The following is a 26,159-nucleotide window of genomic DNA, read 5'->3' as shown; positions in this document are numbered from 1 at the left end:
CCTTGCGACAGAGAGCTGTGGGACAGAGTCCTAGTGTATATTTAAGACAATGATTGATGGATGCTTGATCAGTCGGGGCATCAAGCGTTATGGGGAAAAGGCGGGAAAGTGGACATGAGGAATGTCAGATCAGCCATGAATCTATTGGAAGGCGACTGGCCTACCCCTGTTCCCGTTTCTTGTGGTAAATGGCAGATGGTGGAATTTGAATTCAATTTTTAAAAATCCAGAATTAAGAGTGTAATGATGATAATGAAAACGTTGTGATTTGTCAGCAAAACCCATCTGGTTCACTAATGTCCTTGAGAGAAGGAAACATTTGCACCACCAGGAAAACACCCTTCTGGCTAATTTGAATATTTACAAGCAAAGCATATTAATAGCAACACTGACATCGAAAGAAAAACTATTATCCTTACCTAGCCTTGCCTACATGTGACTCCAGCACTCTGGTTGAGGGATGGGCAATAAATGCTGGCCAAGCTAATGATATTCACAACCCCTGAATGAATAAAAAAAGGAAGATTTGCTGTAAAAAAAATTAGTGGTAGCAGATGAGAGCAATTACCTGGATTGCTGCATGAAAAGAACTGGTGCTGGGCTGAATGACCTCCCTCTCTGCTATACTGTTCTATCCCAACTTTTCCCCTCCCCTCCCCCCCCCCCCCCCCCCCCCCCCTCTCCACAATACATACTGAATTTCACTGTTGAAGAACAATGTCTTTGGTGATATATCAGGATTTGATGAAGCCTTTGGGACTATAGCCTAATGTAAGGCATTGCCCAGATGAGAAAAATGAGCTGATACAAGGGCAAATGATCTAATTACCATTTTTTTAACAAACAGCATAACTTGCTCTTCATAGTTCGCCTGCCTCAAAGCCTGTAGAATCATAGAATTCCTATAGTGCAGAAAGAGGCCATATGGCCCATCAAGTGTGCACCTACCCTCCAAAGAGCATCCCACCTAAATCCTCCTTCTGCACTCCAACCCCACCCCCACCCAACACTGTAACTCTACATGAGATTTTTACCATGGCTAACCCACCTAATCTGCGCAACCCCAGAGAGTATTTGGCTATTTTTACCATGGGGAGAAAGTGAGGACTGCAGATGCTGGAGATCAGAGCTGAAAATGTGTTGCTGGAAAAGCGTAGCAGGTCCAAGGAACAGGAGAATTGACGTTTGGATGCTGCCTGACCTGCTGCGCTTTTCCAGCAACACATTTTCAGCTATTTTTGGCATGGCCAATCCACATTAATGATGGAATTTTATATCCATCTTTCTTCTTCAATGATCTACTAAATGAGAGTAAACATTTTTAAAGAACCGAAATTATTAGAAATCATTAATACTTCGCTATTTGTGACAAGTAGATACCCGAACACCCTCAGGAAGCCTGCATTTCACATCAATGGAGAAGGTCTCCTCTCCTGCTGGGTATGATATTTCTGAAGTGAGGGGAGTTTGGAATGCATCTTCTGTTGGGGAAAGAGCTCATCAAATAAAGGTTTGTTGTTTAGCAGCCTGCATTAGGAGACCTGTACAGGCAAGCGGTCAGAAAAGGGCACTTCAAGTTCCGAGAAGCTGCTGTGATTTAAAATTTGGAGCAATAGTTTTTCATGGTTTCTGTATTCCACATTCCTGGAAGTACTGATATCCTAATGAGGACCCCCAGTCTGAACTTCCCAAAAGGAGTATCAGTCAGGCAAAGAAAAATGTCATTCGATAAATATACCTAGTGGAAATGATGTAAACGTAGTATTTACTTTACATAGAGAATTCTTTGCACTGTTTACAATGGATAATATGTTCAGTCTGTGATGGATTTTGCTGATGACCTGGGCGGTCCTCATAGACTGACCAACTCCAGCAACCCCACTGTAAAAGTCTATGTTATATAGATAGAGCATCTGGCCAGGATCAAACTTGTCTGAAGACAGGGTACCTGGGTACACTACAAACTGGCAGAACAATTCAAGCATGGCAATGTTCTACCTGTAATTGATGACATTACTCCTAATTGCTGAGAATGTAACTTCCATTAACATCACAATGTCATCCTAATATGAAAGGTTTGTACAAGAGTAGATACAAGTGGCACATGTTGTTTTTCTCTTCAGGGACCTGTTTTCATGTATTATGAATTGGTGAACTTCTATCAGAATCATCGGAAATATGGAGTCTCCCGAGATGATGATCAGCTGAATGGGGATTTGGAATATTTAAAGGTAAAAGTCAAAACCGGATGGATTGACAATTGAAATAATTCTAAATATTTTCAATATTCTACTTGCATTCTACACAGAAAGGTAAGCACAGCCCTTTGAACTTGAAGCCAAACGTAAGTTGTGTGAAAATATAACTTAACAAGAAGAAAATATGCAGGAAGTACATGACTAGTCATCATCGATTAAAGAAGTGATTTGATTTATTATTGTCACGTACCTAAGTACAGTGAAAAGTTATGTTTTGCGTGCAGAACAGGCAGATCATAGGGTGATTGAACAGAGCGAGGAATACAAAGTTACCGCTGCAAAGAAGGTGCACAAGAAACAAGATCAACATTATATTTAAAATTTGAGAGGTCCATTCAGAAGTCTAATAACAGTGGGGAAGAAGCTGTTCTTTTTATAATGATTATATTATTTCAAGTGGCTTTCATTAGGACTGATGATTTTTCTTTACCTGACCTTTCTCTGAACAGATCCGGAGTGATTTATTGTCTAATTTCAGAACATTTTTTAAAATCCCCAGATATTCTTGAATGAGTTGCAAGATAACTTGAGTGCTGCATTTCCAATCATTAATTCCTTTGAGGTGATCCAGTCCACATAGTAACAATGTCATCTGTATATGTGTTGGTATATTTAGAATCACATAGAAATAGAATTAGAAAAAAAAAATCAATATCCTCAATGCTCCATTATAGACAACAAACATTAATTTCCTCGATGGCATAGAATCTAAATCGGGTCAAGACAACCAGCAAAAGTTGACAACAAAAGTTTTTTTCCAAAATAATTGAGACACATTACTGTCTACAAAGACCATTACCCTAAAATTGTCTGTGGGCTGATGACATCTCATGCATTTTCTCAAAGATGGAACATTTTAACCAGGCACCTACAGCCCTTTTGTATTACTACATCTCAGATCTCAAAGTAGCAATTCACCTAGTATTTTCATGTATAAAAATAGCTCCTTAATTTATGCAGCCTTAAACTAGAGATTCACTTGCAATGAATTAATGACCTTCATGATTTCAAATTTTCCAAGCTGAGTTTGCTGAGTATTACTTTTGTTGACAGGTTTAGAGTTGTTCATTTTCTCTCGCTCTCATTCTCTCTCCCCCACAGATATTGCCTCGAAGCCTCCATCTTCCCTCCTCTTATAGGAGCCCACCTCCATCTTTTTTCATCCTTTTTTTTCATCCATTTTTCCCTCCCATTTTTCCCTCCCACAGCCACCTCATTCCCAAACCAGAGGGTGTTCCTTTTGTCCCCCCCACCACATCATCACATTAACATACATGGAAGACGGCTCCCAGCAAAAGCCATAACCCATAACAAAAGGCAACTTGGGCTCCCCTGAGATTGTCTCACTGACACCATTTACTTTTCTAATTGGTTGCTGCTCCCCCAATCGCGTGCTGGTTCTCACCCACGTTCATTATGGAGCCAATTAGCTAATATGGGAGAGAAGCAGTGTGTGATTGGAGGTGCAGCTTATGGGAGATTCTGTCCATTCTATTTGTGAAGGAGGGTAGCAACATTTCTCCCATTGGTCACCCCAACAACTGAATTTTCCCGCAATGTTTTGATGGCTTTCTGGGGTGAACCTACCCACCAACACTGGGTATTTTGAGCACTGATCCTTAACTTGCTGTGGGAAGAATACTATTAAATTGGAGAGGATTCAGAAAAGATTTACAAGGATATTGCCGGGACTGGGGAGTTTGAGTTAGAGGAAGAGTCTGGATAGGCTGGGATACTTTTCCCTGCTGCATAGGTGATTGAGGCGTGACTTTATAAGAGGTTTATAAAATGATAAGGGGCATAGATAAGGTGAATAGCAAAAGTGTTTCCTCTTGGATAGGGGAGTTTAAAACTAGAGGGCAAAGGTCTAAGGTGAGAGGGGAGAAATTTAAGAAACCTGAGGAGCAACATTTTCATACAGAGGCTGATATGTTTGTGGAATTAATTACCAGAGAAAGTGGTAAATGCAGGTACAGATATGACATTTAAGACATTTGAACAGATACATGAATAGCAAAAGTTCAAAGGAATATGGGCTATATGCAGGCAAATGGGACTAGTTTAGTTTGGGAAACTTGGTCAGCATGGACGAGTTGGACCGAAGGGTCTGTTTCTGTGCTGTATGACATTATTGTCCGAAACTTTAGTCTTACTCAGAACATTACAAGTAATATGTCAAAATGAATAAGGTATTGGAAAATTAAGAAAATATAGCTATGTCAAATGCAGAGTTCCAGAAGTTCACCTTCATAATCTGGGAAAAACACAAAAGAAAGAAGAGCTTGTTTTTTTTATACAGAGGGTGGCATGCATATGGAATTAGCTGCCAGTGGAAGTTGTCGAGGTGGGTGCATTAACAACATATAAAAGGCATTTGGATAAATTCATGGATAGGAAAGGATTAGAAGGATATGGGCCAAGTGCAGGGAAATGGGGTTAGCATGGACATTTTGGTTGGCATGCACTAGTTTGGGCCAAAGGGCCAAACTCTTATCTTTCTGAGAAAGATGAGGTTCTTTTTAACACATTGAGTTATGATTTCAAATATACTCCCTAAAAGGATGGAGGAAACTAATTCAATTATAACTTACAAAAGGCAATGAGGAAAGGGAGTGGGATTAACTGGATAACTCTTTGGTTGATGGCAGATGCCATCTTCCTGGCCCTCTACTCATCCCTGAAACATCTGGATAACAAGGACACCTACATTAGACTCCTATTTATTGGCTTTAGCTCCACCTTCAACACCATACTTCTAACCAAACCAGTCTCCAAACTCCGAGACCTAGGGCTCTGCTCCACCCTCTGCAACTGGATCCTCAACTTCCTGATGTGGTGACCACAATCAGTAAGGATGGGCAACAACACTTCCTTCACAGTAAACTCAACACTGTGCCCTGCAAGGCTACGTACTCAGCCCCTTACTACTTATACACTCATGACTGTGTGGCTAAATTCAGCTCAAAATCCATTGACAAATTTGCTGAAGACACTACTGTAGTGGGTCGAATCTCAAACAACAATGCGACAGAGTATTGGAAAGAGAGCTTAGTGTCATGATGTGTAAAGACAACAATCACTCCCTCAATGTCAGCAAAATGAAGGCACTGGTCAAGGAGCAGAATGGAGGACATACCCCTGTCTGAATCACTGGTGATGAGGTAGAGGTGGTCGAGAACTTCAAGTTCCTCCAGAGTAAATATCACCAACTGGTCCATTCACTTCAGTCAAGAAAGCGCACCATCACCTCTACTCCCTCAGGAGGTTAAGGAAATTCGACATGTCCACAATGACACTAACCAATTTTTAGGATGCTTTCTATGGTGCAGCTATATCTGGATGCATAGCAGCTTGGTATGGCAACTACTCTGCCCAAGACCAGCAAGAAATTAGAGTTGTGAACGCAGCCCAGTCCATCACAAAACCAGCCTTCCATCCATTGACTCCAGCTACACATCCTGCTACCTTGGGAAAGCAGCCAATGTAATCAAAGACCCCTCCTTGCCCTGTTATAATCTCTCCCCCTCTCTTCCGTCAGGCAGAAGATACAAATGCTTGAAAACACATACCAACAGATTCAAGAACAGCTTTTTCCCAGAGTTGATCTTTTACTGCACCCTCTTTATATGGTTGTAATACTATATTCTGCATTCTGTTGTATTACCCTGATGTACTTAAGATATGATTTTCAATACTTGTTATTGTATCTTGGTACGTGACAATAATAAATCAAAGCGCAAGCTTGGTGCCTTTTATCTTCTCCTGCTGAACACTCTCTGCTCATTCCTGAAGAAGGGCCTGTGCCCGAAACGTCGAATCTCCTGTTCCCTGGATGCTGCCTGACCTGCTGTTCTGTTCCAGCAATAAAGTTTCAACTTTGATCTCCAGCATCTGCAGACCTCACTTTCTCCTGGCAGAATGGCATTCACTTTTACTAAAGCTGGTGTTTCCCATCCTATTGCCATTGTTTATTTCTGGATTTCTATGATGGGAGTCAGTTCGTTCTCACTTGGTTTGTGATGCAGAGTGATGCTAACTGTATAGGTTCAGTTTCTGTACCAGCTGAAGTCACTATAAAGACCTTGCCTGAGATGTGGTGACCTTCAGACTAAACTCTTCACCTATTGCCTTTGTCTAATAAGAGCAGTCTATGGTTCTCTGAGACTACGATAGCTCTCACTTTTCTAGTTTCCTGACGATCAAGAACAATCTGAAGAAAGTAGTGATGGGTCGGAAGATGGTGCCTTCTAGTCTCTTCTTGTTAGTGAGTTTTGTACCTTCACCCAAGATAGGGAAAACAGTTGATATAACTTCTGACTCCAACTCCCTTCTATGCCATCGGAATATTACCTTTGTCACTACACTGTTATAGAAATACCGAACTTTCAATTGTGTTCCCAACCCAACAGTTCAAGAAAACTAAAAGCAGAAGTCAAAAGCCCTGTGCATGCCCTTTTCGAAGAGCTCAGTATCTCACAGGTGCATTAAAAACAAATGAAAACAAACACGTATTAATAAATCTCTCACCAGAACAATGCAAATCTGCAAAACTGACTGTCAATGCTTTTTTTTTTGTTCCCTGCTCAATCTTTCTGCAGGAACCTTCTGAATACTGTTTTCCATTTCGTCGGGATGAACAGAACAGGCCTATTGCTCCATGTGGAGCCATCGCAAACAGCATGTTTAATGGTCAGTTCACATATGCACATATTCACTCACTGTACAATTCAATTGAGATTAACACAATATATTGTGATTGTTGCTTTTTATGCAGTTGAAATTTTCAACCCCATCGGTTTATACACGTATATCATTTAGGAGACTGCAGATCATTCGGTGTCTACGTACTTCTGTAAAGCCTTAAACAAAAACAAGCATTTAAAAATTAAAATCACAGGATTTTGTAGCACAGGCTATTCAACCAGTTGCTCCCATGAAAACAATTTTATTGCTTTTGGTTTGTAATTATCAAACATTAGATCCTTTTATAAAGTTATTATGGATTCTGCTTCAACCAGTAATTTTGGCAAAATATTCTGATCTTCCACTCTGTCTTTGTCTTTGTTTTAAAAGCAAATTCTCTAAATTTCTCTTTTTTATGAATTAATATCTTGTGATAGTGGGCATGGTTAATTATGGAAGTTTGACCAGAACTTGTCAGAGGTATTTCAGATTGGAAAAATAGTTAATTTATTATTTTTCACGAAGGCTGCTTTGTTAGAAGCAGCAATCTATATGACAGTGTTTCTGGGTTAGGGTGGGAGGAGGAGGGGAGATTGAGAGCACTGTTTCAACAGCAGACTCTCCGAGGAGGTTTTTGAGGGTCGAAAGAGAGATGGATAGCGATGGGAAGCTGTCTCAGAAGAAAATCCATGAGTCTGCATGTTGTGATCATCAGTCATGCCTGCTCAGGGTGAGGCAGTGCCCTTATGGTATTATTGCTACAGTATTAATCCAGAGACAGCTAACATTCAAGGTACCTGAGTTCAAATCCTGCCGCGGCAGATGGTGGAATTTGAACTCAGTAAAGATCTGGAATTAAGAATCTGATGATGACTGTGAAACTGTCAGAAAAACGGTTCACTAATTTGGTTCACTAATGTCCTTGAGGGAAGGAAACTATTGCCTTTACCTGGTCTGGTGTGACTCCAGACCCACAGCAATATGGCTGACTCTTAATTGCCCTCTTGGCACTTAAGGATGGGCAATAAATACTGGCCTAGTCAGCGATGTCCACATCCTGTGGTTGAATGAAGAAAAGACTAATGGAACAGAGGGAAGACAGGGCATAGAGCAGACTAGATCAGTATTCAAGCGAACCTGAAGGCAACATCATTAAAGACCAGCATCTATTCAATATATTAAACAAAACTCTCATGACATTGCTTCTCATTTAATCTAATAGGGGAGGCAATGGCCTAGTGGCGTTATGGCTGAACTGTTAATCCAGGTAATGATCTGGGTACCCAGGTAGGAATCCTGCCATGGCAGATGGAACTTCAATTCAATTAAAAAAAGACCCACAGTAATGTGATTGACTGTTAACCATCCTCAGGGCAATTAGCGATGGGCAATAAATGCTGGCCTAGCCAGTGAAGCCCTCATGCTATGAATGACTTTATTAAAAAAAGCACACATTATTTAAGTAACTACTGTCAACTGTTCTTTGCTAAGTGGAAAATATATTTGTCAATGTATTTCTTTCTCACAGATTCCTTTGTGCTGTATAAGGTAAACAACAGTGAGATCTCCAAGGTGCCTCTGAACAGCAAAGGAATTTCTTGGTGGACTGACTACAATGTCAAATTCAATAACCCCAAGTTAGACAACGGAACTGATCTAAAGCAGGCATTTGAAGGTGAATTGATTGCTTTCACTAAGTGTTTCTGCTGACCGACTGGTCTTGATCAAATCTTGTTCTGACCAAGTCATTTGACGGATTAATGGTGATGTCAGAAAAGTTTTCGGACATTCAAAGGGGCCACCACAATTTGGACTTTCCCCGTGGGTCCCTGACCCTCCCATTTAGCTGAAAGGGAAAAGGGAGTCAGAAGATGAGCAAAGCTGTCCCTCATGATTTCCCCAACACCCCCCCACCCCCTTACAAATTGTCAAATCAATGAGAAAGGGTAGGCTAACCTTCAAATTATTAAAGATGGAGGGCTCAGAGGAGGCCTGGGTACTGAACAGCAGGATACAGGGAAGTGAGGATCATGTAGCTTCAGAATGGAGGTGCCCTTTCCAACATTTTCATGTTTTAAAATAATAACTGGCCGTAGCAGCCAGACTGTCATTGTGGAAGTGGACAGCTCCTCCACAGGATGGCCTGGTGCAAAGGAACTGGACCCCAACCAGGCAGGGAGGCCCCCTGGGTCTGGTTAGAGCACTGACTCCCTGGTCTGCCACCAGGAGGCTGCCTCAGGTGGAGAACCTGACACCCAACAGAACACCACCAGGGGCTGGGGGTGCACGGTGCCATTTGGCCTCAATAGAAAGGTCTTAATGGGCCTTCACATTGTTCACTTGGCTGCCTGCCAGTAATAGGAAAGCAGTCCCAACATCGCCTCAAATCCTCACCCTGGCACTCACCGATTCAGCTTACAAGAAGATGGGCAGAGGGGGCACATAGGGGCTGGGATTGGGTTGGAATGGGAAGGACTTTGATATCCCAATCTTCCTAAATTACATCCTCAGAACCTAATTTAAACAAAGAAAGGGAAGGTGATCAAGCTGTCCAACTGAAAAAGTGTTTATAGTTTGACTATTGTTCCATGTATAATCCAGGCAAAAGATTGTCCGTGTAGGTCAGGGAAGTGTCAATACCTCTGGAGGAAATGTCAGTTGCCAATTGATTGTTCCCCCTGGATGATACCACAGTTCCCACGTAGCCAGCTGGCCTGTTGTTTCCTCCATTACAAAGTTGACGACAGTTCACCTGCTGTAGCACAATTTGGGATGTCAGGTGGCCCTCAAGTTCTATATATCTTTCCAACATGGCACTTAACCTCTGTTTTTTGCCCTCTAATGAAAATTCTATTTGATTAAAGTCCTGATTATAACAGTTGCGTCACTGCATTGTCAGTGATCGTGCTAAATTGGTCAGATGAGGAAATCACTTAATTGCTAAGGACCAATGTCACTTTGGGACCAATGTTGGGTAATATTTATTTCATCTGTCTTTTTAAATAAGGGACTTTCTTTCTCCTTTTCCTCATTGAGCCCAATTCACTTCATTACAGGAACTGTAAAACCTCACAACTGGCCCAGGCCAGCCTATGAGCTGGACACAAACCCAGAAAACAATGGCTTCATCAATGAAGACTTTATTGTTTGGATGAGGACGGCAGCCTTGCCCACATTTCGCAAACTCTATCGTCGTATTGATGGTGGGCTGCAGCCAGGAAAGTATTTGGTAGAGATAAGTTACAGTATCCTTGCATTTTTTCATGAGGCAATATGACCAAAAGAAAATAAGTAAATGAACTGGGTCATATTCAAGTTAAGTTGTTTAGTTCTGTGGTTGCACTGCACCACATGCATTGGGGCTCTGCTTTCACAACCATTGTGGCTGTCTGCTCATATCACTCAAGTGAGGAAGCAACCATTTGACTGTGTGAAATTGAATTGGAGAAAGTTGTAATAGTCAAATTTTCCCCAGCTGCTGACATTGTCAGCACTGTACATTTTCCTGACTTTTTAAACTACTTCTAATGTTTTTAAAGTCCATCCTGAGGAAAATAGTACTCAGTTTCAGTTGATTGGGTTGGTGCTTTTTGATTTTGTTTTCCTTTAAACTGGAAATGTATCATTTTCCACACCAGGTACACCTCCTATTAAACTTTTCACTCTCTCTAATGATATCTGGAGACAAATTACTTCAATATTTCCAGGCCTGGGGGACTTGAGAACCACTGATCAGAACTATGATCATTCCCTTGCAAATGCAGTTAGGAATTAAAGAGAAAATTTATTTATTCCGAGAGTGGTCAGGATGTGGAATTCATTACATCAAGCATTAATTGGGTTGAATGGTATCCAATGTCTTTAAGACTGTAGTTTCCAACTGAGAATCTACCCTGAAGAAACTAAAGAATACAAAGTTTATTTTCAGTGGATAAATCTTACATAAACCTAAAAATCAACTTTTCTTTTATTCACTTCTGGGGATGTTGGCATTATTGGCTGGGCCAGCATTTTTGCCCGCCCCTAGTTGGTCTTGAAGGTGGTAGTGACTGGCCACCTTGAACTGCTGCAATCCACTTGCTGTAGGTATACTCTCAATGCTGTTGGGGAGGGAGTTCTAAGATTTTGACCCAGTGATGCTGAAGGAACAGTGTTATATTTCCAAGTCAACTGCTGCCCTTATCCTTCGAGATGGTAGTGACTGAGAGATTACAAATCTTGGTGAATTTCTGCAGTGGATTTTGAAGCTAGTACACACTGTTGCTACCGAGTAGCAGTGGAGAGAGTTAATGTTTGTGGGTTTGGCGCAAATCAAGCAGACTGCTCTGTTCTGGTTGGTGTCAAGCTTCTTAAGTGGTGTTGGAACAGCAGTCATGGAACTAGCTGAGCTGCTATTGCAGAGATACCACATGGATGTGATGGGCTAATAATCTCCTTTGTTTATAGTACTGGAATATGTGGGCTTCAGGCATTGATTCCTAGTATATTCCTTATTTGTTTGTTTGCACTGTCAGCGTAAAACCTGCAATGCAAGTCCATCTAGACCAAACTGAAGCACAATACAACAAGCTGGCAAAGCCTGTTAAAGACACTCATTTTCTCTCTAGCCATGTGGCTTCCAGAAGAGGTCATGCAGTAACGTGACGATCAACATACAAGTGGTTTTGGAAATAACACTCCGTGAGATTGACTGTCAGAGGCTCTGCCATCAACCAGTATTCGCAGTCTGAGTTGGACACCATGGCTTTAGGAGGAATCTCATTATGCATATAAGGGTATTGAAAGATGAACTTTTGATAAGGAATGTTGGGAGGAGGCAAATGTAGAGCAGATATCCCAGTATTGATTAGTTGGGCTGAATGGCTGCTGCAAGTTCTATGTAATTATTCAGCTGTCTAATTCTAAAAAGGATTCTCCTTGGTTTAAAATCTTTCGGTCATTCTAACATTTTCCTTCCAAACTCCAAAATGAAGCAATCCCTGTGGAATCCAGGGCGGCACGGTAGCTAAGTGGTTAACACTGTTGCCTCACACTGCCAGGGACCAGGGTTTGATTTCAGCCTTGGGTGCCTGTCTGTGTGGAGTTTGCACATTCTCCCAGTGTCTACGTGGGTTTCCTCCAGGTGCTCCGGTTTCCTCCCACAATCCAAAATTGTGCAGGTTAGGTGAATTGGCCATGCTAAATTGCCCGTAGTGTGGGTTACTCTTCAGAGGGTCGGTGTGGACATGTTGGGCCAAAGGGCCTATTTCGACACTGTAGGGATTCTAATTCTAATTCACTCTTGTAGGAAAGAACAGTTAGTGCTGCTGCCCTTTCTTCCCTGTATATTCCTCAATCCCTTCTTTGTCTCTTGTCCTTAACCTATTAAAATCAAATTCTAACTCCTGTTCAACGCAATCTCTTCCAGTATTTCAATATATCTCTGTTCTGAAGAAGAGGCATACTGGATTTGAAATGTTATCTCTGTCTGTCTCTCTCTATGGATGCTGCCAGATTTGCTGAGTTTTTCCAGCTCTTGTTATTTATTTCAGATTTCCAGCATCTTTATTTCAGTAAGTTTCATCATTTCCCCCCCCCCCCCACCCATAATCTGTCGACTCTCGAGACTAGGCTCTGCAGCAGCTGACATTTTACTTTCTGTTCTGTTCTCTGGTTCCATGCTTTGATCTGTGAAAGTTATTCAGTGAGGAATAAAAAGCCAGAAACACACACTTTAGATTTGAAAGTACCACAGGGCAGTGCAAGTTTCTCACACTGAACCAGTGAACCGATGGAAGACATTTTCAACAAGAGACTGGAGGGAATGGTGTTGAGAATGCAATCGCTGATGCATGGTGTGTGTTACAAGGCTACAAATGCATTGATAAGAATAGAGCAGCATTGTGAAGATGTGGGATTAGGGTTTCATGCCTTCCTGCTTTACAATGCTGAGGAGAAATGTATTTTTCTGAAATAACCATTTGAGGTTTGTCATTTTCCCCAAGAGAGCCTTTCAGTACTCTTACTTTATTGTACCAGATTTCCACCCAAGCCAATTTCCTTGGGAAGCAGTGGTTGAGATCACCAAAATCCTGGGATTCCAATCCATTGTGACAAACTAAAACTGATTTTAATTTGTGGAATTATACTATGAAATGTAACTAATTTAAACTGTTGACTTTTTTTTATTGTGTATTTTTTTAAAAAAAAGGTTTGAAACAATGGGAATCTGTTATCTCTGTATAATCCATCTTCATAGATATTTTCCTAATCAACGAGTACAGACGTTATTCCACACTTCATAGAGCAGCCAGAACTTGAACCTGGGTCTCGTGGGAGAAAGTGAGGTCTGCAGATGCTGGAGATCAGAGTCGAGAGTGTGGTGCTGGAAAAGCACAGCCGGTCAGGCAGCATCTGAGGAGCAGGAGAGTCGACGTTTTGGGCCGGAGCCCTTCATCAGGAGTGACAAGGGCTCCGGCCTGAAACATCGATTTTCTTGCTCCTCGGGTGCTGCCTGACCTGCTGTGCTTTTCCAGCAACACACTCTCGACCCTGGGTCTCTTGGCTCAAAGGTTATCATTGCACCATGAGAGCCTCGAAGCTAGCTTACTTGTGACTTAAGTCTGATATGATATGAGTGACTGACTCTTAATTCATACTCTTGAAAGAAACTTAGCCATTTGGGAAACTGGAGATGGATAACAGATGCAGACCTGCCAGCACTTTGAGCACCAATAAATTAAATTAGTTGACTACAATAGGCTTGCTTCCTGTCTTCTGAGTTCCCCTGAGAGCCCCCATATCATTCTAACATGGACTTGACATTCTTTCATCATTTTGTGGGTCAAACTTCTGGCACCACCCATTTGACAGCAGTGGTTGTATCACTCCTTTACAGGTTATAGTCTGTAAGTCACCCCTTCTTCAATCACTATCATATAAAGGGCATTTGGGGAGGGACCAGTGATACTCACTTCCCATTGACAGTGTTGTAAAGGATGGTTCCTTTAAGAATACACTAAGACATACTTCAGAGATTTTAGAGTGTAGTTGATGCTCATTGGAGCATGTATTAAAGTCTTTTTGTGCATTCTCACCCCTTCTAACACCATTTTGATTTAACCCATCCCTCTTTGCCCACCCTCCTTTTTGTTATTGCTGTTGTGTCTCTGGTGGGCAGTGCTTGTTAAATGTTATTCAGTTGTTTAATTGGGTGATTTGGTGGTGGGTTTGGATTAAAAAAGGCTAGTTTGACGAAGTAAGCATAGTTGGTTAGGAAGGAGAGATACCAGACTAGGATCAATGCTGGGTCCTCTACTTATTGTCATTCATGTAAATGATTTGGATGTGAACGTAACAGGTATAGTTAGTAAGTTTGCAGATGACACCAAAATTGGAGGTGTAGTGGACAGCGAAGAAGGTTACCTCTGATTACAACATAATGATTAGATTCCCTACAGTGTGGAAACAGGCCCTTCAGCCCAAAAAGTCCACACCGACCCTCCGAAGAGCAACCCACCCCCCTACATTGACTGACTGCTGACTAATCCACATAGCACTATGGGCAATTTAACATGGCCCATTCACCTAACCTGCACATTTTTGGACTGTGGGAGGAAACCAGAGCAAACCCATGCAGTGACTGGGCGAATGTGCAAACTCCAGACAGACAGTTGCCCAAGGCGGGAATTGAACCCAGGTCTCTGGTGCTGTGAGGCAGCAGTGCTAACCACTGAGCCACCATGCCACCTCATCTAGACCAGATGGGCCAATGGGCTGAGAAGTGGCAGATGGAGTTTAATTCAGATAAATGCAAGGTGATGCATTTTGGGAAAGCAAATCTTAGCAGGACGTATACACTTCATGGTAAAGTTCTAGGGAGTGTTGGTGAACAAAGAGACCTTGGAGTGCAGGTTCATAGCTCTTTGAAAGTGGAGTCGCTGGTAGATAGGATAGTGAAGGCAGCATTTGGTATGCTTTCCTTTATTGGTCAGAGTATTGAGTACAGGAGTTTGGAGGTCATGTTGCAGCTGTACAGGACATTGGTTAAGCCATTGTTGGAATATTGCCTGCAATTCTGGTCTTCCTATTGGAAAGATGTGAAACCTGAAAGGGTTCAGAAAAGATTTACAAGGATGTTGCCAGGGTTGGAGGATTTGAGCTATAGGCAGAGGCTGAACAGGCTGGGGCTGTTTTCCCTGGAGCATTGGAGGCTGAGGGGTGACCTTATAGAGGTTGTCAAAATTGAGGGGCATGGATAGGATAAATAGGCAAAGTCCTTTCCCTGGGGTTGGGAAGTCCAGAACTAGAGGGCATAGGTTTAGGGTGAGAGGGGAAAGATATATATAAAAGAGACCTAAGGGGCAACTTTTTCACAGTGTTGAACATGTATGGAATGAGCTGCCAGAGGAAGTGGTGGAGGCTGGTACAATTGCAACATTTAAGAGGCATTTGGATGGATATATGAATAGGAAGGGTTTGGAAGGATATAGGCCGGGTGCTGGCAGGTGGGACTAGATTGGGTTGGGATATCTGGTCGGCATGAAATGATTGGACCGAAGGGTCTTTTTCCATGCTGTACATCTCTATGACTCTAGAGGTGTATGGAACAAGGAAACTGACAATGTATCTGACTGTCTGACTCCTTATTTATTAAATGGATGACTAACATGAATGATGATGAATGAATACATTTTTAATAGTAATGTCTCACTCTTAACTGCTAGAAGCCATTTATTCTATTACTCCTTAATTTTACGTTCAGATTATCCAGTTTTAAGTTTCAACGGACAGAAACGAGTGACTTTCAGCACCATATCCTGGATGGGTGGTAGGAACCCATTCCTGGGGATCGCCTATCTTGTGTGTGGCAGTGTGTCTATTGTCACAGGAATAATAATGCTCATAGTCTACATTAAATATCAAGGACAGAACATTCGCAAAGTGGAATAATCACAAAATGCAATACCTGTGAAACTTACTAGGAAATTGTTTCAGAAGCTATGGGTGTTTCCTATAAATTAACTCGACACTTATTATATTAATCTTGAGCAAAGTACAGAAATTTAGCTTTTTGATTTTTTTTTATATATATTGTATTGTGCTTTCTCTCTATAGCACAGATGATTTATACACTTTCTTTAAACTTGTTTTAATTTTACAGATTTATTTCCACCGTGAAAGATTACAATGGTGAAAGTGGGGATGATTTAGTATTGAGTTAATAAAAATGTTTTTTTTTAAACTTGTGGTCACTTGAGTACCAATGGTTCCAGTAGTAAGATTTATTGTGTGAAACTACTCAACATATTCAATCAAGTTGATATGTTTTATTGAGTTATTACATAAAACTCCATTTTATAGTTTTTCTAATCTCAATAGATCAATTCAATAGATTTTTTAAAAATAGCTTATCATATAATTGTCAATTTAATGTATTATAAAATTGCTTTGTAAGCACTAACACTATTGTCGTCCCTTTTTATCAGATTTGCTGATTAGCTTTCTGAAAATAGAGAGCACCATCAAATTTACAGACACCAAAAATCACTGACTTGCCTGGTTAGCAGTTTATGTTGGCAGTTCCAGCAATAACATTAAAACTTGATGTCTTTTCACCAAATTAGAATCCAATACATTGGGAATATATTCATCTGGTCCAGTTTCAATACCACAGCTTTTCTGATAAATTGATCTCCGATTTACAGCTCATTCTGGCAACTATTTTTTGCCAATTTTATTTTCTTGCCATCCTTAAGATAATTTCCAAGCCTTTCCTGGTCTTAGAGCAACATCTCTCTGGGCTTCATGAGGGTAGAAAATGCTGGAAATACTCAGCAGGTCAGGCAGCTTCTGCCGAGGGTAACTGTAAAATTTCAGGCTTGCATCCTGTTGGTCAGAACTGAGTAAATTAATGATTTTGAACAAATTATTTTAAGAAAAGGGTTCTGAGGAAGGGTCACTCACCCCAAAATGTTAACTCTGATTACTCTCCACAGATGCTGCCAAACCTGCTCAGCTGCTTCAGTAATTTCTGATGTTGTTTTGAAGAGGTACTGAGTGGGTAGGCATGTGGGTAAGAGGGCAGGGCGATAGGTGAAGAAGGAAAGAAAAATGGCCGCTAGATGACGTGTGAATGGCTGATTGGACAGTAGCTGTCTGAGTGCCATGTAAAAGAAACGAAAGAAGAAAAACAAGCCAGTAAGAAAGAGCACAAAATAAAACAGAGGCTGATGTTGGGGTCTGACATGTTGAATTCAGGGTGAACATTCCTGAGCTGAAAGATGAGTTGGTGTTCCTCATGCTTGCATTTTGAGATTCTCTGGAATAGGCCAAGGACAGAGAAGTCAGCGACAGACTGTGGCACCGGATTCAAACAAATTGAAGCGCTGTACTTACTGACTGAACTGAGGTATTCCACAAAGCAGTCACCTAATCTTCATTTGGCCTCCCCATTCTAGAGGAGAATGCATCCTGAGCAACAATAAATTTGATTGAAAGAAGTACAATAAATCACTTGGATGGTCTATTTATTGTATATTAATTGTATTTATAGATGATTAGTATATCACTTGAGCACATATAGGCCTCTTGTGACACAGTGGTAGTGTCCCTGCCTCTAAGCCAGATGAGGCCCCAGTTCAAATCCCACCTGGTCCAGAAGTGTGCCTAATGGCTCGGAACAGGTTGACTAGAAACTAGTCTTTGCACCCCTATAAAGGGACATGCTTCAGAGATTATTGTGGTACAGTGGTAGTGTCCCTTCCTCTGGACCAGAATGTATGCTTTCAAGTCCCACTTCAGAGATAGATTGTAACATGTCCAATTGGATTGATTCTTTTTTTGAAAAAGATGAGACATCATGATGTCAAGATGACTGAAGTATACAATGGATTCTGGTCTGACCTGGCCATCCTTCAGGCAGCCCCCAGAACGTCCCTTGGAAACCTGCACCTCATAATTTGATCCAAATCATCAAAATCCCCTCTTCACCCCCCCCCCCCCCCCCTTCCCTTTGGTGCGGGGGGGGGGGGGGGGTCCTCGTAAAGGCTGCTGCTCAATATGCTGCATTTCATCACCTTCATCAACCATCTGGACACACTGCAGTGATCCATCCTGCTGCATGGAAGTTGCAGGGAGTGCCTAGTAGGAGGCTCTCTATTTAGGAATCATCTCCTTTACCATCAAGTATAAGCAAGTTAGGCCTCATAACCCAACCTGGCTATTACCTGATTAATGGTGAAATTTAGATATGTTTCCAACAAAGTATCTGTCTCCATGTCCAAGGGTCGATCCTTGCACAGTGTTGCTCTTCAAAATTCTGCTCCTGAGGAATTCTAAAGTTGAATTCTTATACAGTTTTCTTTCTTGCAAGCTTGTGGTGTGATATTATTGATGATCTTTTAGATTCATTCATCCACAATATTGCAAGTCAGCAGTGCGCCTTCTTATCGGAAGTAGCTTCCTTGTTCCTTGTTCCATTTGGCATTGACTGTCTGAAGACTCAGCATTCCTCTTTATATTCTACTGCAGGGCACAATTTTGTCATGGTGGCATAGAGTAGCCAGTTACCAAGCAGTTGTTAAGACATGTCCTTACCCCAGCCACTACACTCCAGGCTTTGTTATCACATAGTCTGCTATTCCACACAACCCATTGTTAGCCACTGACAGCCCACATTAGCAGCTATTCACCTGCCTAGCCAGACATTTATCCACTCCTTTGTCTATCCAAATGCTCTCTCTCTTTGGCCTCTATCCCCACCAATGTTTGCTCCTTAACTCCTCCCTAAATTCTGCTTTTTAAAAAAACATTTCCTAACCAGCATCTGAGGAAGGGTGATTGGATCTGAGACGTTAACTCTGGTTTCTCTCCACAGATGTTGCCAGACCTGCTGAGCTTTTACAGCAATTTCTGTTTTTGTTTCTGATTTCCAGCATCTGCAGTTCTTTTAGTTTTTTTTTAAGTTAAATCTTGTAATTTTCTGCTGAGAATTTGATTGGAGTTATTGTCCCTTCAAGTGGCTATCAATTGTTAATTTTGTTTCATTTTAGTTTCTTTATTAAAGGTATTATAAAGAGACACTTGGCCCTTTTAAATACCAGTTCCTGGTTTAATTAGTTAATTTGGTTTTTAAGTTCATTCTTTTTCCTAGAAGTATAAAGAGACATGGAAACTGTGACATGGTTGGGATTGGAGCTATACACTTGTAAATCATTTTGGAACGAATTAACATTGGCTCTCCTCCTATCATTCACCAACAAGCATTCCAGAAAGAAAGCCAAACATAGGGTGTTTGGTTATTCCCAGTGTGTCGGATCAACCATGACCCATAAAAGGGAAGATGGGGGGGGGGCATTGCCACCAAAGAGACACATCCCTTCAGAATGTCAGACTTGGAGTGTGGAAAGCTAGTCTCCACTCACCAGGTGTTTGCTTCCTAGGGTTAGGGTATTTAAGACTGGGGGCATATTTTTAAGGTGAAAAGAGAAAGATTTAGAAAGGACATGAGGGGCATTTTTTTTAATGCAGTGGTTGTACATGGAATGAACTTCCAGAAGAAGTAATGGATGTGGGAACAGTTATGAATAAATGACATTTAGATGAGTGCATGATTAAGAAATGTTTAGATGGATAAAGCAGGTGGGACTGTTGTAGTTTGGGATTATGTTTGGCATGGACTGGTTGTCTGAAGGGTTTGTTTGGGTGCTGTATGACTCATTGAGACCAGGCCTATAGAAAGCATGGTCAGTCCTGCTGAGGAAAGCCAGTGACCATCCACAGGCTCTGATCCGCACCATTACTTATTAGTCTGTGCTGTAAACAGGCTCATGGTTTCACACTGTCCTACTTGACCACAGAAGTTGCAGAACTGTAAAGACATGGCTCCTTTAAAAGAGACATTAATCAAATGCGAGATGATAAATAATTTCTTTTGATTTCATTTGAAAGGTGATAATAAAGCATGAGTTTATTGTGGAATCTGAAGGTACTGAGCGAGTCTTGGCTGGACGTGATCTTGGAAATTCATCTGAAAAATCCCAATGTTCTCCTACTGCAGAAACAGTTGAGAGCAGGAGCTGTATGGATGTTTCTGTGATTTATAATTTTTGACATCCTTCCAAAGCAACAGAGTCAGAGGACCAGAAGCATGTTTTTTGTTTAAAACGTCATTTTTTTAGAGACTCCGCTGATTTATTTGGTTATTTAGATTAGATTACATTACAGTGTGGAAACAGGCCCTTCAGCCCAACAAGTCCACACTGACCCGCCGAAGCGCAACCCACCCATACCTCTACATTTACCCCTTACCTCACACTACGGGCAATTTAGCGTGGCCAATCCACCTAACCTGCACATCTTTGGACTGTGGGAGGAAACCGGAGCAAACCCACGCAGACATGGGGAGAACGTGCAAACTCCACACAGTCAGTCGCCTGAGGCGGGAATTGAACCGGGTCTCTGGCGCCATGAGGCAGCAGTGCTAACCACTGTGCCACCAGGTCCTGGAACAAAGCATTAGAATCTGCAAGTGCTTCAAAGAGTTGATTCTCTCCAGGTAATTGTTCTGAAATACTAGGTCATTGGTTGCTCCAACAATTTTCTATTCAAAATTTACCAACCTGCAAGATTTGAATAGACTGCAGCTCTCAAACTCCTAAAAGCACTTAAGGCAATAATAAATCCATCATCTACTTAAAATAACATCTCCAGTAAAAGTCTTAATAACACAATGTTTTCTTCAGGTTGAAACTTTAGTTCTAGTAGCAATTTAAAGGGACACTCCCCATCAGTAGACAAAATTTACCAGATTGGTGGCTTGTGAAGAATATAAGGGATATTCAGTCAGTTTAAAGGCAAGTGTAGTGTTCCCAAGCAGCAAGAGTCAGATAATTGCCAGTTGGAAAAACCATAACTAATCCTCAAACTACTGATAACTTTTGGAACTCTTGTTTCAAGAAATGGAGCATTTGGAAGTTACATAAGGTTTTTTTTTGAGATTGTAGTCGTTCATAGGTCAGATTCTTCCTAAGGGAAGAGTACTAAACTGGGCCAAGGCCAATTATAGCAAAATTAGGCAGGAGCTCGGAAATGTGGATTGGACACAGCTATTTCAAGAGAAGTCCACATTTGAGATGTGGGAGGCTTTCAAAGATAGGTTAAAGATCGTGTAGGATAAGCATGTCCCATTGAAGGCAAAGGATAGGAAGGGCAAGATTCGTGAACCGTGAATAACAGGAGAAATTGTACGACTAGCAAAGAGCAAAAGGGAAGCGTGCATAAGGTCTAGGCAGCTAAGAACAGAGCGAGCCCCCTGGAGGAATATCAGAAGAGTAGGGCAAGTCTTAAATGAGGAATCCAATGGGCTAAAAGGGGTCATGAAATAGCTTTCGTGAGCAGAATTAAGGAGAATCCCAAAGCATTTTATTCTTATATAAGAAGCGAGTAACTAGAGAAAGGATTGGTCCACTAAAGGATAATGAAGGAAGGCTGTGTGTCGAACCTGAGAGAATGGTTGAGATTCTGAATGATTACTTTGCAACAGTGTTCACTGAGGAGAGGAACATGATGAATGTTGAGATTAGAGATAGAAGTTTGATTAGTCTGGATCACATTGACATAAGTAGGGAAGATGTGTTGGGTAGGCTAGAGATTATTAAGGTGGACAAAGCCCCAGGACTGGATGGGATCTACCTCAGTTGCTGAGGGAGGCGAGAGAAGAAATAGCTGGGGCTATGACAGATATCTTTGTGGCATCTTTAAATACAGGTGAGGTGCAGGAGGACTGGAGAGTTGGTCATCTTGTCCCCTGTACAAGGAGGGTTGTAGGGATACTCCGGGTAACTACAGACCAGTGAGCCTGATGTCAATGATGGGAAAATTGCTGGAGAAGGTACTGAGGGATAGGATCTATTTATATTTAGTAAAGAATGGGCTTATTAGTGATAGGCAACATGGTTTTGTGCAGGGAAATTGTGCCTTACCAACTTAATAGAGTTCTTTGAGGAAGTGACCAAGTTGATAGATGAAGAAAGGGCTGTTGATGTCATATACATGGACTTTAGTAAGGTGTTTGATACGGTTCCCCATGGTGGGGAGCAGAGGGATACAGATGCTTAGGAATTGACCAACTGGTTTAGACAGTACATTTGGATCAGCTCAGGCTTGGAGGGCCGAAGGGCCTGTTCCTGGGCTGTAAATTTTCTTTGTATTCTAGATAGGATAGTTTGGAAAACATTCCCCCTTGGGAGAGGCCTTCTCAAAGGGGAATAACCTTAACATTATCGGGTGGCACGGTGGTACAGTGGTTAGCACTGTTGCTTCACAGCGCCTGAGACCCGGGTTCAATTCCCGCCTCAGGCGACTGTCTGTGTGGAGTTTGCACGTTCTCCCATGTCTGCATGGGTTTCCTCCGGGTGCTCCAGTTTCCTCCCACAGTCCAAAGATGTACAGGTCAGGTGAATTGGCCATGCTAAATTGCCTGTAGTGTTAGGTAAGGGGTAAATCTAGGGATATGGGTGGGTTGCACTTCGGCGGGTCGGTGTGGGCTTGTTGGGCCGAAGGGCCTGTTTCCACACTGTAATGTAATCTAATCTACAGCAAAGCTGTCAGGAGGCATTTTTCATATGAAAGCAAGCCATAAAGATTAGATCAGCTGACAATTTTAAGATTGATTCTGTTTTTGTTTGGTAAGGGTTGAGGAAACAGGACAATAAACTGGAATTAATCATAGAATCCCTACAGTGTGGAAACAGACCATTTGGCCCAACAGGTCCACACTGACTCCATAGAGTATCCCATCCAGCCCCATTCCCCTACCATGTTACTCCACATTTCCACTGACTAATGCACCTGACCTACACATCCCTGAATACTGTAGGCGGTTTAGCATGGCCAATTCACCTAATCTGCACATTTTTGGACTGTGGGAGGAAACCAGAGCACCCAAAGGTAACCCACACAGACTCCGGGAGAATGTGCAAACTCCACACAGACAGTCACCTGAGGCTGGAATCGAACCCAGGTCTCTGGCTCTGTGAGGTAATAGTGCTATCCCCGGTAACGATCAGGCATGATTGAATTACATAGCACAAAAGGTTCAAGGAGCTGAATTGTCTCCTCTTTCTATGTTGCTACTGACTTAATTATGAGCAAGGAGTTTCTCACATGCTCAGATGTTTGATAGCAATAACAGTTCCTTATGTAAAACTTAACTTCTACCGAAATCATTATAAAAACGGAGGAGAGAACAGGAAGAAAATATATGTTTTTTATTCTGCCAAAGAGCTTAAAAATAAATTACTTTCAACTGAAATTAACATTATTGCAGGCAAATATCACAACCCCTTTGTGTACAGTGTGGTGAGATGTGGTTTTAAGAGGGATTTCTTTGGTCCTGGTCCTCTTGAAGAGGGGTGGTGAAAATCTGGTGCCAAGGTGTCCGCACCATGGAAACTGACTAAATTGTTCTGGCTTTTTAAAAAATTAGACTGAAGAAGCATGAGTGGGTGGAGTCAGGCTCACACCGACCCAGGGTTTTAAGTTTGCTTTCAGTTGTTGAAGTTGGGGATTTCACAGTTGAAGTTGCTAGATACAGCTCTCACTCTGCTGCTGCAAAACGTTTGGGTTCTCTCTTTCTGCTGCGAGATTTTTCCTGTTGGCTTTTTCTTTCTTCCGGACTGGAGGAGATGAAAAATTAGCAAATCTGTTCTGCTGAATTTGTCTTTTATGGGATGCTACTGTATTGGAACAGTTGAGAAATAGTTCAATAATATTTCACTTTGTTAAATATTTCAATAGAGTTAAAGTTATGCCAATTCTTCTTTTCATGTTTGTATTTTAACTGTGGTGTAAGAATAACATTTTGCTTAAAACCTAGTAGTTTGACCACTCAAATCAGATCTGGAATGCAGCTGCTTGCCTTTAGATAAGATAAAAGCTGGGGTCAAGGCTAAATCCCTTAATATGTTCTGAGAGGGTTTGATCTGGTCCATAACAAATTGAGGGCTCTTGATGGGATCAAAATCTCTCATTCCAGTTGAGTTTTAGAATTATTGGACTCAAAGAAAGTGAATGGTGAGTGTTGGTATTTTCAAGTGTTGAATTGAGTTGGTTTAAATAGGGAGTATCTTGTGTAATAAGCCACTGAAAGAGCTGTAAGCATTTTCTGGATGTGGAAGAAGTCACTTGGGATGGTTTACAGAGGGTGCCTAAGGCAAAGCTTTCAGGATTGGCAGACAAGCTAAAGTTGGGGTTGCCTTTGATGGTGTGGAAAGGAGAAGTAATTGTAGCAATAGCTCAGCATTTACAATGGCCAGAAATGCAATCGGAATAATTGGAAATAGCTAAAATTCAATTGCGAATAAAACAACTTGAATTTGAAAAGGATATGAAACAGTTTGAGTTACAGCTGAAAGTAGAAGAAAGGGATAAGGAAAGAACTTTTGAACTTTGGAAGTTGGAACTGAAAAGTGGAAGTTGACTTAAAATTTGATTTTATTTATTGTTATGTCCTTAAGTACCATTAGGTTTTGGCACCATGGTGCAAACAGTACACGCAGATCATTGTAAGCAAGGACATACAGATCACAGGGTGAAAGAAAACTTTGAGGCATACGGGTTACCTAACACAGGGCATGCACTAGGCAAGATCAACTATGGCTGAAGTAGAGGTGAAAGATTGGAGTAGTGCTGAGGACAGTGATGAAGAGCAAACCCATCGTAGCCAAAAGAGTGGTGCGGATCTGTCTAAACCTGTTCAAGCTCTGCCTAGGTTTGACAGGATGGACGTAGAAGCTTTATAATTTTATTTGAGCAAGTGACTAAGCAAATTAAATAGCCACCAGCCATGTGGGTTTTGATGATTCAAACAAAGAATCTTTGATAGGTGGACAGGGCATTGAAAATTGATCAAACATATGACGGTCTTAGACAGTTATTTTGCAGGAATTCCAAATTCACTTCCTGAAGATTAGCAGCAGAAATGGCAGATGAATACGATCTGGTTCATAAACCAAAGTTTGGCTTCCAACATTAGTTTCAATCTGTGAGGGATACAAATTGGGAAAAAGAGAAATCCTCAGCTGCTAAAGGAAAAGGAGGTCTTATTGAAGACGGTAAAGATAGGTTACCACAGTTTAAAAAAGAAACCCATGAGGGAGAAAGAGAAGTAAAAAAACTTCAGGTGTTTTCACTGCAATAAAGTAGGCCACATGAAGGGTGGCACAGTGGTTAGCACTGCTGCCTCACAGCGGCAGAGACCCGAGTTCAATTCCTGCCTCAGGCAACTTTCTCAGGCCTCAGGAGTTTGCACATTCTCCCTGTGTCTGCGTGAGTTTCCTCCCACAGTCCAAAAATGTGCAGATTAGGTGAATTCACCATGCTAAATCGCCCAAAGTGTTAGGTGGAGGGGTAAATGTAGGGGAATGGATCTGGGTGGGTTGCTCTTCGGAGGGTTGGTGTGCACTGTTTCCACACTGTAAGTAATCTAATCATGCAGTCTCAGTGTTGGTGGTTTACAAAAAAACACTGGAAAGGTGGGTGTGGGAAAATTGGATAAGCCAGGGCTTTGAAAAGGTGATAAAGGAAAGCATGGTGAAAGCTAAAAAGCTGCAAATTATGCTTGATGTAGATATAGGATAGGCGAAAGTGAGGACTGCACATGCTGGAGATTAGAGTCGAGAGTGTGCTGCTGGGAAAGCAAAACAGGTCAGGTAGTATCCGAGGGGCAGGAGAATCGACGTTATGGGCAAAAGCCCTTCATCAGGATATGCTACTTCACTTAAGCAATGTGCTTATAGACTTAACACTCTTAGAGTCATAGGGTCATAAAGATGTATAGGACTTTGGTCCAACTTGTCCACACCGACCAGATATCCCAAACCAATCTAGTCCCACCTGCCAGCACCCAGCCCATATCCCTCCAAACCCTTCCTATACATATACCCATCCAGATGCCTTTTAGATGTTGCAATTGTACTAGCTTCCACCATTCTCTGCGTGAAAATGTTGCCCCTTAGGTCTCTTTTATATCTTTCCCCTCTCATTCTAAACCTATGCCCTCTAGTTCTGGACTCCCCCACCCCAGGGAAAAGATTTTGTCTATTTATTCTATCCATGCCCCTCATGATTTTATAAATCTCTATAAAGTCACCCCTCAGCTTCCGCGCTCCAGGAAAAACAACCCTATCCTATTCAACTTCTCCTTGTAGCTCAAATCCTCCAACCTGGCAACATCCT

At 41.7% G+C, this 26,159-nt stretch overlaps 1 protein-coding gene across 1 annotated transcript in view; it reads left to right on the top strand.

Annotated features, from left to right (window-relative positions):
- Nucleotides 1–16,380, top strand: part of tmem30b (transmembrane protein 30B) — a 33,599-nt gene extending 17,219 nt beyond the window's left edge. The window contains exons 4-8 of the mRNA XM_043717384.1: nucleotides 2,124–2,231; nucleotides 6,857–6,947; nucleotides 8,470–8,616; nucleotides 9,998–10,186; nucleotides 15,685–16,380. Of these exons, the coding sequence (XP_043573319.1) occupies nucleotides 2,124–2,231; nucleotides 6,857–6,947; nucleotides 8,470–8,616; nucleotides 9,998–10,186; nucleotides 15,685–15,872 (723 nt within the window). The 3' untranslated portion in view covers nucleotides 15,873–16,380. The remainder of the gene's footprint in view (nucleotides 1–2,123; nucleotides 2,232–6,856; nucleotides 6,948–8,469; nucleotides 8,617–9,997; nucleotides 10,187–15,684) is intronic.
- Nucleotides 16,381–26,159: the final 9,779 nt, after the last annotated feature.

Source organism: Chiloscyllium plagiosum, chromosome 27 (genome assembly GCF_004010195.1).
Source record: "Chiloscyllium plagiosum isolate BGI_BamShark_2017 chromosome 27, ASM401019v2, whole genome shotgun sequence".
NCBI lineage: Eukaryota > Metazoa > Chordata > Chondrichthyes > Orectolobiformes > Hemiscylliidae > Chiloscyllium > Chiloscyllium plagiosum.
The sequence above is the reverse complement of the archived record's forward strand: the minus strand, read 5'-3'. Positions and strand labels throughout refer to the sequence as shown.